Below are 14,437 nucleotides of genomic sequence, written 5' to 3'. Positions count from 1 at the left end.
GGGCCTTAGAGTTGGATATAACTGGCACTTTCCCCTTTATCTTACACCTACATTGCTCCTCCAGGAAGGAGTCAGAAGTTTTATTCCATATTCAAAAAGAAGAAAATCAATTAAGCAGCAACCTTTCATTTGTGACACATCAGGAGTTATTCTGTCCCAATGGCTAAATGAAATGAATTTATGTGAAGCACATCATTTCTGCCTCTTTATCTTTTTTCCTGACATTAACAAAGACCATCACTAGACTTCTCCTCAGAGGCAGAAAATTAGAGCCCCAGAGTGTTTCTTTAATAAAAGATGAAGGGAGTTTGCTCTTTTCAATGGGCAGAAAAGGACAGAGCAGAAACACGCTACTCCTGGCTGGCTGCAGTGCCACGGGGCCCTCCCTCACCATTATCCAGATTCAATCCTTCCTGGTCGCCTTGAATCTTCTTTTGTTCCTCAAAATATTCCAGCACTTCGATAGGCAGCTTCTCTCCTGGCATGCGAGGAGGCAGCAGAAGGATACGGTGGTTATCGTAGCCCTTCAGCATCCGCAAAATCTGCAGTCAAGGCAGGGCAAACAGTGAAGACTTTCTGGCACTCATGCATGGCACTCTCAGACAGATTCCAGGTGAGGGTTTATTCTGAAATGCCCCATCCACCTAGATTTTTTTCTTATCTTAGAAAGTCTTAGAAACTCGCATTTCTTTTTAGAAGGACAATTCCTACAATCCTAGATGTCACCTATCGCTTTTTTCACCTAGCTAAAGGGACCTTCTGCTCCCACTTGTTTCTACCTGTCTAGTTCTTAAGATGAATGGAAAAAAATAGAAGTTGCAGCAAAATATATTTTGTAATCTTTGTGAACTTGTATTTTGATTTGTCCCCTTTACTTTTCCTCCTGAGCATTCTTGATGACTTGGATTTGTCTTGGTTTTGTTATCCACCTGTTCTGGAGGCTGTAGGGACCTGGATGAGGATCAACAGGTTTCGGTTCAAACTAAGCAAAACCAAGAAGTTTCCTGGTTCTGGGGATCTTCCATCTTTGGCTGGAAACCAAAGTTCATTCAGTAGGTTGGGCATGGGTTTCATCAATCAAGGAATGTGCACATTTATGCTTTGTCCCTAGAAGGCACAAGCACCCAAATTCATTCAGTCTAGTTTGGACGGAGATAGAGCCCTTTACATCCCATCCAGGCCACGACTGTCTCTATGGCACTAGGACAGGACATCCACAGCATCCCTCAGGTGACCCAGCATGGAGATGTAAAACTAGGTATATCATCATACTGATGATTCCTCACCTCACCCAGCATCCTCATGTAGATATTCAATAGGAAGGGAGAGAGGACCAAGCTCAAAGTAGGAGTGGTGGGCTTCCCTCCATCAATACCAACTGAAACAGACCCCAAGGAAGGAGGAGAACCAGCACAACACAGTGCCCCTGAAGCTAGTCCAGAAGGATACCATGATCAACAATACTGAAGGCCATTGGGAGTTCAAAAAAACAAGAGTGGTAATACTGTCCTCATCTCCCTCCTGTCATCCAAGAGCACAATGAATACTTTTTTAGCCTCACCATAACCTGATTTCAATCCTGCCTAAAAGCAGTTCAGACAATCCACTTCATCCAAGATCCTCTGAAGCTGCCATGTGATCATTTTTCCCACAGCCTTCCCTATAAAAGGGATGTTTGTGACTGGATGAAAACTATCCAGACAGTTGGGTTGAGCGATAGTCTCTTGAGGAGAGGATGTGGCAGCATCTCTGTAAGCTATTGGAACCAACTCCTCCCTCAAGGAAGAATGAACCATCACTCAAAGCCAATCATGTATCCCCTCCCACAACTCCTGAAGGCAACTTCTGTTCCATTGGTTGATTGTGCTCAGTGTCAGAAAATTCCTCCTAATTTCTGGGATGAACCTTTCCTCGATCAGTTTCTATCCATTATTCCTTGTCTGGCCTTCAGATGCCTTGGAAAATAGCTTGACCCCTTCCTCTCTGAAGCAGCCCCTCAAATATTGGAATATTGCTATCCTGTCTCCCCTGGTCCTTCTCTTCACTAGTTACAGGAACATACCTAGTTCCTGTAACTATTCTTCATATGTTTTAGCCTCCAGTCCCCTAATCATCCTGGTTGCTCTTTCTCTGCACTTTTTCTAGAGTCTCAACATCTTTTTTATAGTGTGGTGACCAAAACTGGATGCAACTATAATCAAGTAACTATATCCACAAGATACACCATACACTCCTCACAGCAACCTTGTAAGTGAATCCCACCATTAAGCCCTCCAAGGAGAGATCAGGTCACCTGAAACTGCAGGGTGGCTGCAATAAGCGGCCACCAAGGCTTTGAATGGACTGTAGACCTTCCAGAACCAGCCAAGCTCCTTCTGGAGTCCAGTTGGGTCAATCAATCCACTGAAGTTAGCCAGTCTAATAAGGCAAGCCCCCCTGCCGAGGCAGGAGATGATAGAGAACTAGAGGCTTAGCAGGGAGTGATCTGACCAAGACAGGGAGAAAGCAATATCTCTCCAAAATGCAGAACACCCTGTCATAGCTCTGACAGTCAGATGTATGACCACTATTATGCATTTGGTTCTGGATAACTGGGAACAGGCCATTATGGTGAATTCTGAACTATCTCAGACTCTGTCCCAGAGAAGGCAAGCTGAAGTCCTCAAGACTATAAGCCTGGGGAACTCCATTGCCAACAAACATGGAGTCAACAAACTCAGGCAAGGAGGTTGCTAAGAGCAGGGAAGCTGGTACAATAGCAATACTGTTAAGTCCATGGTGTATAATCAGTTTAATTAAATTTAAATCCTCTGATGCCTTTTACTTTTGGGAGAGTGACCCCCCCCCAACCATTTCAAGCGTGGTCCTTGATTTAAGGACAACTTATTCTAAGGTCTACAGACATTGTGACACATTTCTGCATCCAAAGGACATTTTAATTGCTGATCTCAGAATATCTTCTTGGAGGAGGATTATTTATTCAATAAATACTATGAGTTATTCTTAATTGGCACAGATAGCTCACCCGCTCTTCTAGAAGATATTGCTGGTCAAATTCTAAGGAGTAGAACTCAATAGGGAAGCTGCAGGGGTTCTTCACGACCACTTCAGCTTCATCCCCAATGCCATAGGGAAGGAGAGGCCCCAGTTCCAGGAGGGAGGGGCTGAATTCAAGACGTGGCTCCAGACCTTGCCCAGAAACATTCAGCAGTAGTTGCTGAGTGCTTTGCGAAATGCTCAAGATCAGGACATTGTGGTACAATTTCTAAGATATAAAAAATAATATTTTATTACAAATAAGAACAGGTAAAAAGGCAACCCAAATCATCTAAACCCAGAAGTCTCACAGCTTCAGCTGGTAGTATTTGTTCAACTCAGAACAGCTGGAAAGAAAGAGAGATTTGGGTTCTGTCCTGCTGGACAGAAATGCAAAGGGTTAATCCCAAAGATTAGCTGTCTATCTGCACTATTGGAATGTAATCAGTGTCTGGTCAGTCACTTTGAGGTATCGTTCCCTTCATAGTGCCTGAGCTCAGAACGGGGAGCCCAGCTGCCCTTCCATAGAAAGCCAATTTAAGAGCAGGAATGGACATAATCCTGACAGGGAAGGTGAGGAAACATCCAGGCATAATGCCTCCTTAATAAATCCACTTTGCATGAGGAATTGAATTGTCCAATGAAGCCCTGTCTTTCTTCACCTCTCCTGACATCAATGCATCTCTGCTCTTCAGATACTTCTTGTGCTCCAAACAGCTTTGTCATTTCATACCTCTTCTCTTGGGGCAAACTTGACCTGCACATTGAGCCGCTCTCCGGGAGCCAGGATCCCATACGGGGGAATCATCTCAAAGACATGGGGCTTCACCTTGGGTTCACGCATCTTCCGGCGCAAGGTTATCGGCATGTGCTTATCCACCTGAGCTTACAACAAACAATGAAGTCATGAGCAAAGCTTGCCTCTATGCTATTCTGAAGAATCCTTCTGAAGGACAGCACATCCTGGAGGATGAGAATTATTGCCTCAGCCCACACCAAACTTTTGACTGAGTTTCTAGAAACACCTTTATGATGTCCCTGGAAGTAAGGTGAGTTTTCCATTCATATGAACAAGGATGAAAGGTTTTTCTTTTGCAAGCAAGTGAGGCTAATGGAGGTTTCAAGAGAAACAAGAATCCAACTCCATCTTCTCCACTGCACAGGCATATTTCTGATCCATAATATGTGATTAAAAACTTATCAAATAGAGGTTAGGATCATTAGGCTGTGTGGAGTTTTATTTTGCATTGTAAAGGATTTGCATGGATCAAAACAGAATCAAGAGTTGTGTAATCAAGCGTCTGTGGCAAATCTTTTGCAATTTATTTTATTAAATTTATATGAAAACAAAATCTTGTTTTTCACTTCTACAATTTTCCTGAATGTTACACAGATCAAAAGGGCTCAGCCCAAGAACCAAAACTGTATCTTAATTTCCATCCCACTCCAAATTCCTACAGATCAAGCTGCCTTTCAAGATGCAGAGAAGAGCAAAGAGAGATCTGTTTCAGTGTTATGTTACCTTTTTCATTTGTTCATTGCTTGTGGCAAACCATTCGCATACGACCTGCAGCTGATTGTGAAGCTGGATGGTCTCCACCTGGCACTGTCCACACTGGACAGCAGAGAATTCCAGATTGTCACTGGACATGCAGAGAGATGGCATGATCACGGTGGCCCGAAGAGAGATGTGGAACGTGGGACCAGCCATAACCTGCAGCAAATCGTATCAAACCCTCCTGAGCTTAATGCATGGTATATGTCTTCCATTCTCCCCCAGACCCATCTATCCTCACCCTCAGAACTTCTGGCATAACCATAGGTCAAATGCTGCAAGGCACATGGACACCACCTTCCCTGGGCCCTTTATCCTGATTAGAGAGTACAACTGGAAAAAGGAAATGAGAACAATCCAGGCAATTCAGGCTCTGAAGGACAGCCCCCATTACCTGCAGGCCATCACAGTCTGGAGGAGCCATCTCAACCACTGCTCCACTCCATCTTGTAGTAAGCAGGTGGGACTCCCAGGGCAGAGGATCTTTCCTTTAGCCTTTAAGTTCCTTCCCACCAAGCAAGGGTGGTCTGGTTCACATATCCAAGCAAACTCCACTAGATAGAGGTACAGTCATTCTGCTCTTGTAGTTGTTAGGATAAGCTGTTGGTTCTACAGGCAGGCTAACTAAACTGTTCATCAGATAAGCTGTTCAAATCTACTTGCCCAGCTCTCACGTCATATCCCCTGTCTTTTCCTTTCCTGTAACTCATGTAACTCAGGGCGTCCTAATCCTGCAAATTACAATTGCACTATCAAAAACCCTACAAGGTAGATGACTGAAGTATAAACAGTAACCCTGCAGTTCTCTACATCACCTCCCCCATCACGAAGGCCAGACCTACTAAATTGACCTGTCCCAGATAGCTAATGTACCCAGCAGGGTTCAGAGGGAGCTTGGGATCATTTGAGGATCTGTTGCAGGATTTGACCAAAGCTCTGGTGGCTACCTAGAATGGGAAGGCACCTGGGTTCTGGATTACATTAGATCATGCCTAAATGGCCTTCATCTCACTCCTGCATCCCAGAATTCCCCTGGTTTTTGGAGGAGCCGAGGGAGATGGAGAAGAGACGCCTAGAGCACAGTTGGTGAATCACCAGGAGCAAGTCTGACTATACACAGGCTGAGGCCACTAGCAGTAAGGACCCCATGGAACTAAGGGTAGTGAAGCACAAATATTTCTTCAATTTTATTGCATCCACTGTGACTGAGGCCCTCCTGGGGAGAATAGCTCTGAAGTTCGCTTGCAAAGATGCTGGGAGGAATCTGCTAGGATTGCATGATTCCAATGATTCAAATAGACTCTATGTTAGAGTCTGGCCTTGAAGTGGGTGATTGGGGGTGGGGGGAGGGGCAGTGAGGGAATTGGATTCTGTGGAGTCTGAGCAAGTGGACCGGCTTTTCTCAGAGGTCAGTCTGGCCACTTCTGTGTCAAATCCAGGTCCCTCCTGGCTGATTATGGCCACCTGGGAGGGTGTGATTGGTTTAGGCAAAGGCTAACCCCTCCTTGAAAGAGAGGGTGGTCCAACTGCATTCAAAGAAGTGGTGAGCCCCTTCCTTAATGCATCGTAGTCTGACCCAGCTAGTCTGGACAATTTTTGTCCATTTTCCCCCTTTTAGGGAAGATAACTCTGTATGTGAGTTTGTGCAGTTGTGTATGCCTCTGCACATATGTGTGTGTATAAAAAAACCTTCAAAGCACCTTGATTGGTAGCAGCACTTCTATCTCTCCAAGGGCACAGCCAGCACTCTGGGGGTCAAACCATATTTCAAACGTCTCTGTTTCACAGAAAGGCAGATTCTTCACCCGATCCAGTTCAGTGTTGAAACCTGACTCAGGATAACAGCAATAGAAACAGCTCTCATTACTTATAAAAATAAATCCCTCTTGAACGCCATATATATTGCATTTCCAAGACATTCCAGTACAGAGGTGCTGGATCCCCACTAACAACTGCAGAAGAATAGATGTTGAAAAACAGATAGCCAAGCTCTACATGCTACATTTAAAAAGTCCCTACATCTAAAAATAAATCCAAGTTACCCAGGAGCTTGCTATTCCTGAGACCATCGTCTGTGAACTGTCCTTAAATATCACACTTCGGTTCTTACTAGTTACAGAGCCCGATTATGACATCGAACATGCAAACAAGCTAAATACACTGCCCACACGCTTTTATCTTTCTTGGTGACTTCAATCTACCTCATATTAACTGGACCCTTAACGAATGTACAACTGAACCCACACCTGCAACCTTCTACAATGCAGTAACAAATCTGGGACCAGAACAACTAGTAACCAACAACACTAGATTTAACAACTGCCTCGATCTCATCTTCTGCAATAGTTTGAATTCAATTTACGGAATGCAAATTAAAGAACCCTTTTCCAACAGTGACTACAACATGGTACACTTTTGTCTCAACATACGTCCACACAAAAATCATCACAACGATGGAATCCCAAATTATAACTTCAAAAAAGGCAACTAGGATCTTATAAACAACGATCTCTCATCCCTTGATTGGCAATTTCTATTCTCTGGATCCAATACTGTAGAAGACCATCACAACATATTTTTACTTGAAGTCAAAAGAGTCATCAAACTATATGTACCATTAACAACTTCCAAAACCAGAAAAAACAAATTACCCATAACAATAAGGAAGCTTCAATCCAAAAAGAAATCACTTGGGTGGAAAAACAAATCCAGTCACATTGCCAACTTCAAAAGCCGATACAAAAATTTATGCCACCAGATAAAAACTGAATGCACCAATTATCACATTAAAGAAGAAAACCTTCTATGCACCAATTCCACCCGCGCTTTCTACAATTTTGTAAACAACAAACTAAAAGACTCAAGGTCCATCCCACCCCTGAAAGGACCTAATGGTAAAGACTGCAACGACGACACTATTAAAGCCAACCTCTTTAACACATTCTTTGGCTCAGTATTTGTAAACAGTAATGGATCATGCCCAGTATTTCCTAGTTGAACCACAGAAAACTACAATGATCTAATACATATTGATTTTACAGAAGACAATGTTGAAAAAGCACTACACAATCTAAATCTATTGCACCATCTCTATCTATTGGACCGGACGGAATATGTGCCTACTTCTTCAAAAAGCTACCCACTGCCATAGCAGAACCTCTAAGCATAATCTGAAAAATCTTTCAGGACCAGCTCCTTGCCAAAACTATGGTCACAAGCCATGGTCATCCCCATCTTCAAAAAGGGAGACCCCAGCCTAGTTGAAAATTATAGACCAATCTCTTTACGCTGCGTCACCTGTAAAGTCATGGAATCAATTATTAACCAATCCATCATCCTCCACTTAGAAACAACCTACTCTCTAAAAAACAATTTGGTTTCAGGAAAAAAACTATCATGTAATCTGCAACTCTTACACTGCAAAAACATATGGACTACACAGCTCGATCAGGGCAAAGCAATAGACGCAATCTACATAGACTACTGTAAACCCTTTGATTCAGTGGTACACGACAAACTGCTCCTAAAACTAAAATCTTATGGTATCTCCGGACAACTGCATTACTGGATAGAAGCATTCCTGTCAAACAGACAACAAATGGTCAAAATTGGGAGCGTCCTATCAAATTTTGTACCTGTCAACAGTAGTGTCCCCCAAGCCAGTGTTCTAGGACCAACTCTTTTCATACTCTACATAAATGACCTCTGTGATCATATCAACAGCAACTGCATTCTCTTCAGTGATGATGTAAAGCTATTCAACACCACAGACAATACTACTACCCTTCAAAAAGACCTTGACTATGTATCAAAATTATCAAACAAATGGCAATTTCAAATCTCAACAAATAAATGCTCTGTCCTACATATTGGCAAAAAAAATCAGAAAATAAAATACAGGCTGAATAGTCAAGTCCTTGTTGATGATCCAAACTTTGTCAAGGACCTTGGAGTACGCATCTCTAATGACCTAAGTGCTGAAGCCCACTGTAACTACATAGCCAAAAAGGCATTAAGAGTTGTTAACCTAAACTTACATAGCTTTTTCTCTGGTAATATTACACTAATAACTAGAGCATACAAAACATTTGCTAAACCAATACTTGAATACAGCTCAGTCTTGAGAAAGTTGAGAAAATCCAGAAATATTTCACAAGAAGAGTTCTCCACTCCTCTACTCTTTGTAGAATACCTTATGCCACCAGACTTGAAACTCTAGACCTAGAAAACCTAGAATTACACCGCCTTCGGTCCAATCTAAGTATGGTATATAAAATCATACATTGTAATGTCCTACCTGTCAATGAATACTTCAGCTTCAACCATAACAACACAAGAGCAAACAATAGATACAAACTCAAGGTTAATCGCACCAAACTTGATTGTAGGAAATACAACTTCAGCAACAGAGTGGTCAATGTCTAGAATACTCTACCTAACTCTGTGGTTTTTTCCCCAAACCCCAAAAACTTTAACCTTAGACTGTCTACTGTTGACTTCACCCCTTTCCTAAGAGGTCTGTAGGGGGCATGCATAAGCGCACCAACGTGCCTACCATCCCTGTCCTATTGTTTCTTTTATTTTTTTTATTTTTATCCATGTATTCATAACTATGTTTCTACTTATACCTATCATCTTGTAAGCAATTGACAAAAATAAATAAATAATAAAATAAATGGACAGAGCTTTGGCTTGATTTTGGCTTAATGTGACATGTGAACATAGTCATTACGATTTGTAAGTGATAGTGACTGTCTGGTGTGCACATCTACATATATATGTATGTACATATGTGTATATTGAACAGGCTGAACCAGGGCTTACCAATTGTTCATTTGTTTCTTATTGGTGCTAATCAGCAAGTTAGACCTGGCATTATTTTTTGTCACGGTAACAGAAGCCTCTTCTGGTCTGGGGTAAAAGGGCAGCAGTAAGTTGACTCATGTTGCAAACACAGATAAAAGTGAGCAAGGCTAGGAAGAGTTCCTGAGAGATCCTTCCTCCCTCACTGCAATCTCCATGGCATAGGAGATGACCAGCAGTGGACAGTTGGACATATTAAAAAAACTACACTTGTTCAGTAAACATGGGAAGTTTCAATGTATTTTGTTCCATTTTAATTATCTGGGCCTTAAACCATTGCTTACTGTTTCAACATGGGCTAGGAAAAAAATGGAATGATGCCATTCTTGTACCTGTATCCCGTAGGTCCCGTCGATCTGCATGGAAGGAGACAGGGAAGTGGCCAGTGTTTGTGATCTTGATGATGTGAGTTCTGATGGTGCCCATGATTATATAGCCAAAATCTAAGATATACTCAGGTAGCTGGGCTCTAAAAACAAGCATGATGATGATGTTAACATAAATAGGATGAGTAATATTTTCCACAAAATCTGAAATTTCGCCAGTTCATTCATTTCAACTACACTAAAGACTGGCATGACTGGCTGTGCTTATGAAGGAGAGAAAGGAAGTTAAGCAGCAAGCCATAGAGTCCTAGACTCAGAGGGCCGGAAGAGACCTTGGAGGACTTCTAGTCCAATGCCCATGGCAGCAATCCTTATACCACCCCAGACAAATGGTTGTCCAATCTTTCCTTGAAAACCTCTAGGGATGGAGCACCCACAAATCGTGGAGCTGTTCCATTCATTAAATCTTCTGTCAAGAAATTTCTTCCTAGTTTGAAATTGGATCGCCTGCTGAAGAGCTGGTTGCTCCTTATGCTGCCCTTAGGTGCTTTGTGGAATAGGTTGACTGTGACAGTTGCTCAGGTACTGGAAGACAGCTACCCTGTCACTTTTTGTTAAGCTAGACATACCTAGTGTCAACTATCCCACTCATTCACCCAGCAAAGAAAGACTCCTGGACCATTGTTTTGTCAAGTGTATACGTGACAAGAGCTTAATCTGGCTTTTTTCGCACAGACAATGCAATTAACATTCTCTTTTTCCTGACCACCACCACCCCCGCTCCAGTTATCAGCAAACATCCAATTAAATGCTGGTATATTGTTTGGGCAACAGGCCTTTGGTTTCGCAGGCTCTGTTAGGTGACCTTGGCTAGTAGGTGTTCCTCATTCCTTGGCCAGCATGCTTATGTTTCCCTCTGCCCCACCCCCATCTCCTCCCTGCATTCCAATCCTCTTCCTTTCCTGTTGCTGCCATCTCCGTTGCTAACGTCAGGTTGCCAGCTTTTCAAAGCTTGGCCTGGGGGAATGGCAGCCATGAGACCTATTTCCTTAACTATTCATCATTCGATTCCTTTCTTTGTATCTTCATGCACAGAAATCCTTTCACAAGCATCTACCCAGCCTAGAGAAGAGAAAACCACAGCTAGCCTCTCAGGCTAGACAGTGTGTCTCCCTGCTAAAGAGAGGTCCCAAAGACCAGGTGAACAGGTTTGGGAGCATGCATTTTGTTGATGATTTCCTGGGAAAACTCCTGGAAGCCTATTCTCTTGGACCAAAAAGAAGCTATATGCACTAACTTGACCAGTTTCCGGCGAGCTCGCTGACAGGCAGCAGGGTCATCCACTGAAACAGAGGCCAGAAGCTTCTGCTGCTCCAGAGCGTGCTCTTGAACAAGCAGCCTTTCCAACTCCATCTGCAGTTGTGTGTCAAGCTAAAGACATCAGGAAGAGTCAACTCTAGCATGTCCATGGCAGTATTGGACTTCTACTCTGGCATCCTGACCTCACACAGAACAGGATGTAGCCCCACCCACCCACCCACCCAAACATTGGCCTTTGATGCCACTTCCTGAGATGGTTGTGTCATATAGGAGTGTGGTTGCTCCTCAGGGGATTAATTCTACCTTACTGCCTCCACCCAGCTCAGCTGATAGTCAGATGGAAGAGCTGTTCATCTTACCGTGGTGAAGGATTCTTCCATGGGTGGTTCAGTCGTCAGTGCTTCAGAATTACTAGTGAATTCTTTCTGTGTTTCCTGTTCTAGTCGCTGCTTCACTTCTTTGAAGATGATGCTGTGCCGTTCATTTCCTATGTAAAGCAGGAAAGCCAGTCATTCTGAACTGAGAGCAAATGCACTTGAAAGAGGCTATGCTCTTTTCAGTGGCTTCCATAGTCTAGACTCCAGCTTTCAGGGTGCATTTAATAACATCAATGGACTAATTTGGCTCCTTTGCTGCTTTCCATTTGGATAGTTGAGCAGTCCGTGGTTGTATCCTGAGGATATTGAGCTCTCATGCTTTAGAATGCTTTCCTCAAGAAAGTGGGCTCTTCATCCCCTTATTTTTCAATATAGTGGGAACATAGAAAAAAACACCTCTTTTCACAAGCTTTTTAATGGTTAATTATTTATTGATGCTGATTTTAATTTTCACTTTTAATTTTTAACCACAATTTTTTTATGTTCTATATTTTGCATTTTTAATTCTTGGAAGTTGCCTTAAAATCATGTATTGACTGAAAGCCAGACTATCTAAATAATAAAAATATTAAATAATGAAATAAAATTATCATTCAAAATGAAAAGACTGCCATGTTAGTTTGGTTGGAAGGTTGCTATTTATATCTTGTGTTTTGATATTGAGCTTACTTATTTAAATACAAGACACTGATCTTTAAGCCTGACAACTGCAAATGCATTTTTCTTTGTTGTTATAGTACAAATGTTTTCATGCACATTAATTCTTGCACACAAGAATTAACTAGCAAGACTCCTTTTAAAAAACAAGTTCAGTGTTGAAAGTCATTGCTTTCGAATAAGCTCGTGCTTATCAAATTTTGACTTCTTGTTTATATGTGGTTGAGACAAAAATGGATAGCTGATATTTTTCATGCCCCTGCAGATATATTGGCAAAGAGCATGATTTTAAGAAAAAAAATGAAATATTCTTGGGAAGGGAAAACAATATTTAAAATTAACCCTCTTAGCCAATATTTGTGATTCTAGTATGAAAAGGATATTTATTATGAAAACCTGGCATTTTCATACTAGATAGAGAATTCAGATAGATTAATTAAAAGATTGTTGTTTAAAACCCAAAACAAAAAATAATGTTTCATGAACACTGCTGGTGAATATTCATGAAGGAATTAACTTATATTTTTCAGCTATCTTAGTTTCATGGGAAGACAAGTACTCTTACCGCGAATATTCCTGGGCAGATCCAAGCAAATCCTAGGGAAAATTCCCTGTCCTTTCAGAGTGATACTATCTGGTTCCAGGTGAGCCACCTGTATTTGGAAGGTTCTCTGAAAGACTTCTGGAACTCCTGGTAAGTAATAGACTTTCAATATTTGCTCCTTTCCTGAGTCAATATAATTCTAGAAGATGGAAAAGGCAGAATGATGAAACTCTTCACCCTTTGCACAAAACAACCAGCCATCTTTCACAACTCCCAAGGATACCCAGATGTTTGTTCCAAAGCACAGGGATGATTCATCATTGACTTGCAAAGGTATCAGATGAGGTAGGAACCACAGTTCAATCTCAGAATGATGAGAAGGCCCATCAATTCTGAAAATGGCAGCAAAAGGGGAGAACCTATTTCTCTGAGAGTCAATATCATTTTGAATTTGTTTTCTGTTTAAAAAGTTGTAGCTACCCAACTTAAACCTGTGTCTGTTTCCTGGTATGCAGAGATAGGCAGAGATAAATTTTACTATTTTTAAATGTTTAAAAAACTATATGTTTTATAGGTTTATAATAAATATTATAAACAATATTTATACCAGCAGGTAATTAATATATCTTGAATAGCATCGTCAGAAACATCATATAGCTAGTCTATTTAATGGACAATTAAAACAATATATTATAAGACACTTTGTACCTATTTTCTAATCAAAGTATATTACTATTGAATTTTAAAAATTTGGTTAACGAAACTCAAATAAAAGAGAAAAAAGCAAACTATAGATAACAAATAATACGTTATAGGAATACCGTAATTACAGATGATCCTCTACTTATGGCAAAAATCAGGACCAGAACTGCCATTTCACTAAGTGTCGTGGTTGCAAAGTACAAAGTCATGTGACTGCACCACTCAATGATGGCCATTCTGGTGTCTCCACTGCCATTGTTAAGAACCTGCAGTTTATAGCTTTCTCAATTCAAATGCTTATTTAGATTTTTGCCATTTCAGAACCATACAATCCATACAAGAGTTTGTATTATATTTGGTTTGGATACTGATTGTACTGTATTGAAAAGAATTTACATCTTATCTCTTTTTCAACTATGTTCTTTTGAGAGGTAGGGGTGGTTTAATCAATTCAATCTGCTATGAAGTTATAATCTGCATAAATTTGAGTTTCCTTTTGATCTTTAAAAGAGAGTACCTGCAAGACTAACCACATCAAGAAATCAACCTCACAGGATGATTAAAACTACTTTTATTGACATAGGTCAACAAGATTTTACACTAAGCAGAAAAACCAAAGGCACAAATACAAATTAGGTGAAATCTGGCTCAAAACAGTAACTGTGAGAGGGACATTGGACTCCTAATGGATGGTCACTTAACAGCCCCAAAAGCAAATGCAATCCTTGTTTGTATAAACAGAGGCATAGAATCAAAATCACATGAAGTGGGTGGACTGTAACTGGGTTTACAATTCAAACAACTGGGAATGGTCCGATGTACTTAGGACCCGGTTTCTTACAAGGCTGGTCCAGTTTCGGATATGTAGTAGAAGGTATACTTTCTCCCCAATCCTGAACTCCTGGAGGGCTCTTTTCCGATCTGCCTGGGTTTTTTTTTGTGTGTGTGAGACTCTCTGGCTTTATTCAGTGCCTTTTGCATATTTCCCCAGGCAGCTTTTAGGGTGTCCATCCATTCAGCTAAGGTTACTGAGGGAGGGGGTTCCCTTGGAAATTCT

General features: G+C 41.4%; 1 protein-coding gene across 4 annotated transcripts in view; it reads right to left on the bottom strand.

The window, feature by feature from the left end:
• HYDIN (HYDIN axonemal central pair apparatus protein) overlaps positions 1-14,437 on the bottom strand; it is a 343,587-nt gene that overhangs the window by 123,811 nt on the left and 205,339 nt on the right. For all 4 annotated transcript variants that reach the window (XM_087940240.1, XM_087940242.1, XM_087940241.1 and 1 more), the window contains exons 29-37: positions 12,700-12,877; positions 11,460-11,587; positions 11,078-11,211; positions 9,787-9,923; positions 6,292-6,419; positions 4,559-4,750; positions 3,770-3,916; positions 3,026-3,265; positions 392-542 (exon numbers count right to left, since the gene is read on the bottom strand). In XM_087940240.1, the coding sequence (XP_087796366.1) occupies positions 392-542; positions 3,026-3,265; positions 3,770-3,916; positions 4,559-4,750; positions 6,292-6,419; positions 9,787-9,923; positions 11,078-11,211; positions 11,460-11,587; positions 12,700-12,877 (1,435 nt within the window). The remainder of the gene's footprint in view (positions 1-391; positions 543-3,025; positions 3,266-3,769; positions 3,917-4,558; positions 4,751-6,291; positions 6,420-9,786; positions 9,924-11,077; positions 11,212-11,459; positions 11,588-12,699; positions 12,878-14,437) is intronic.

The sequence above is a fragment of the Pseudonaja textilis genome, chromosome 11 (assembly GCF_049901715.1).
Source record: "Pseudonaja textilis isolate UNSWEBS1 chromosome 11, rPseTex1.2, whole genome shotgun sequence".
Taxonomy (NCBI): Eukaryota; Metazoa; Chordata; class Lepidosauria; order Squamata; family Elapidae; genus Pseudonaja; species Pseudonaja textilis.
This window is presented reverse-complemented; position numbering and strand designations above follow the sequence as displayed.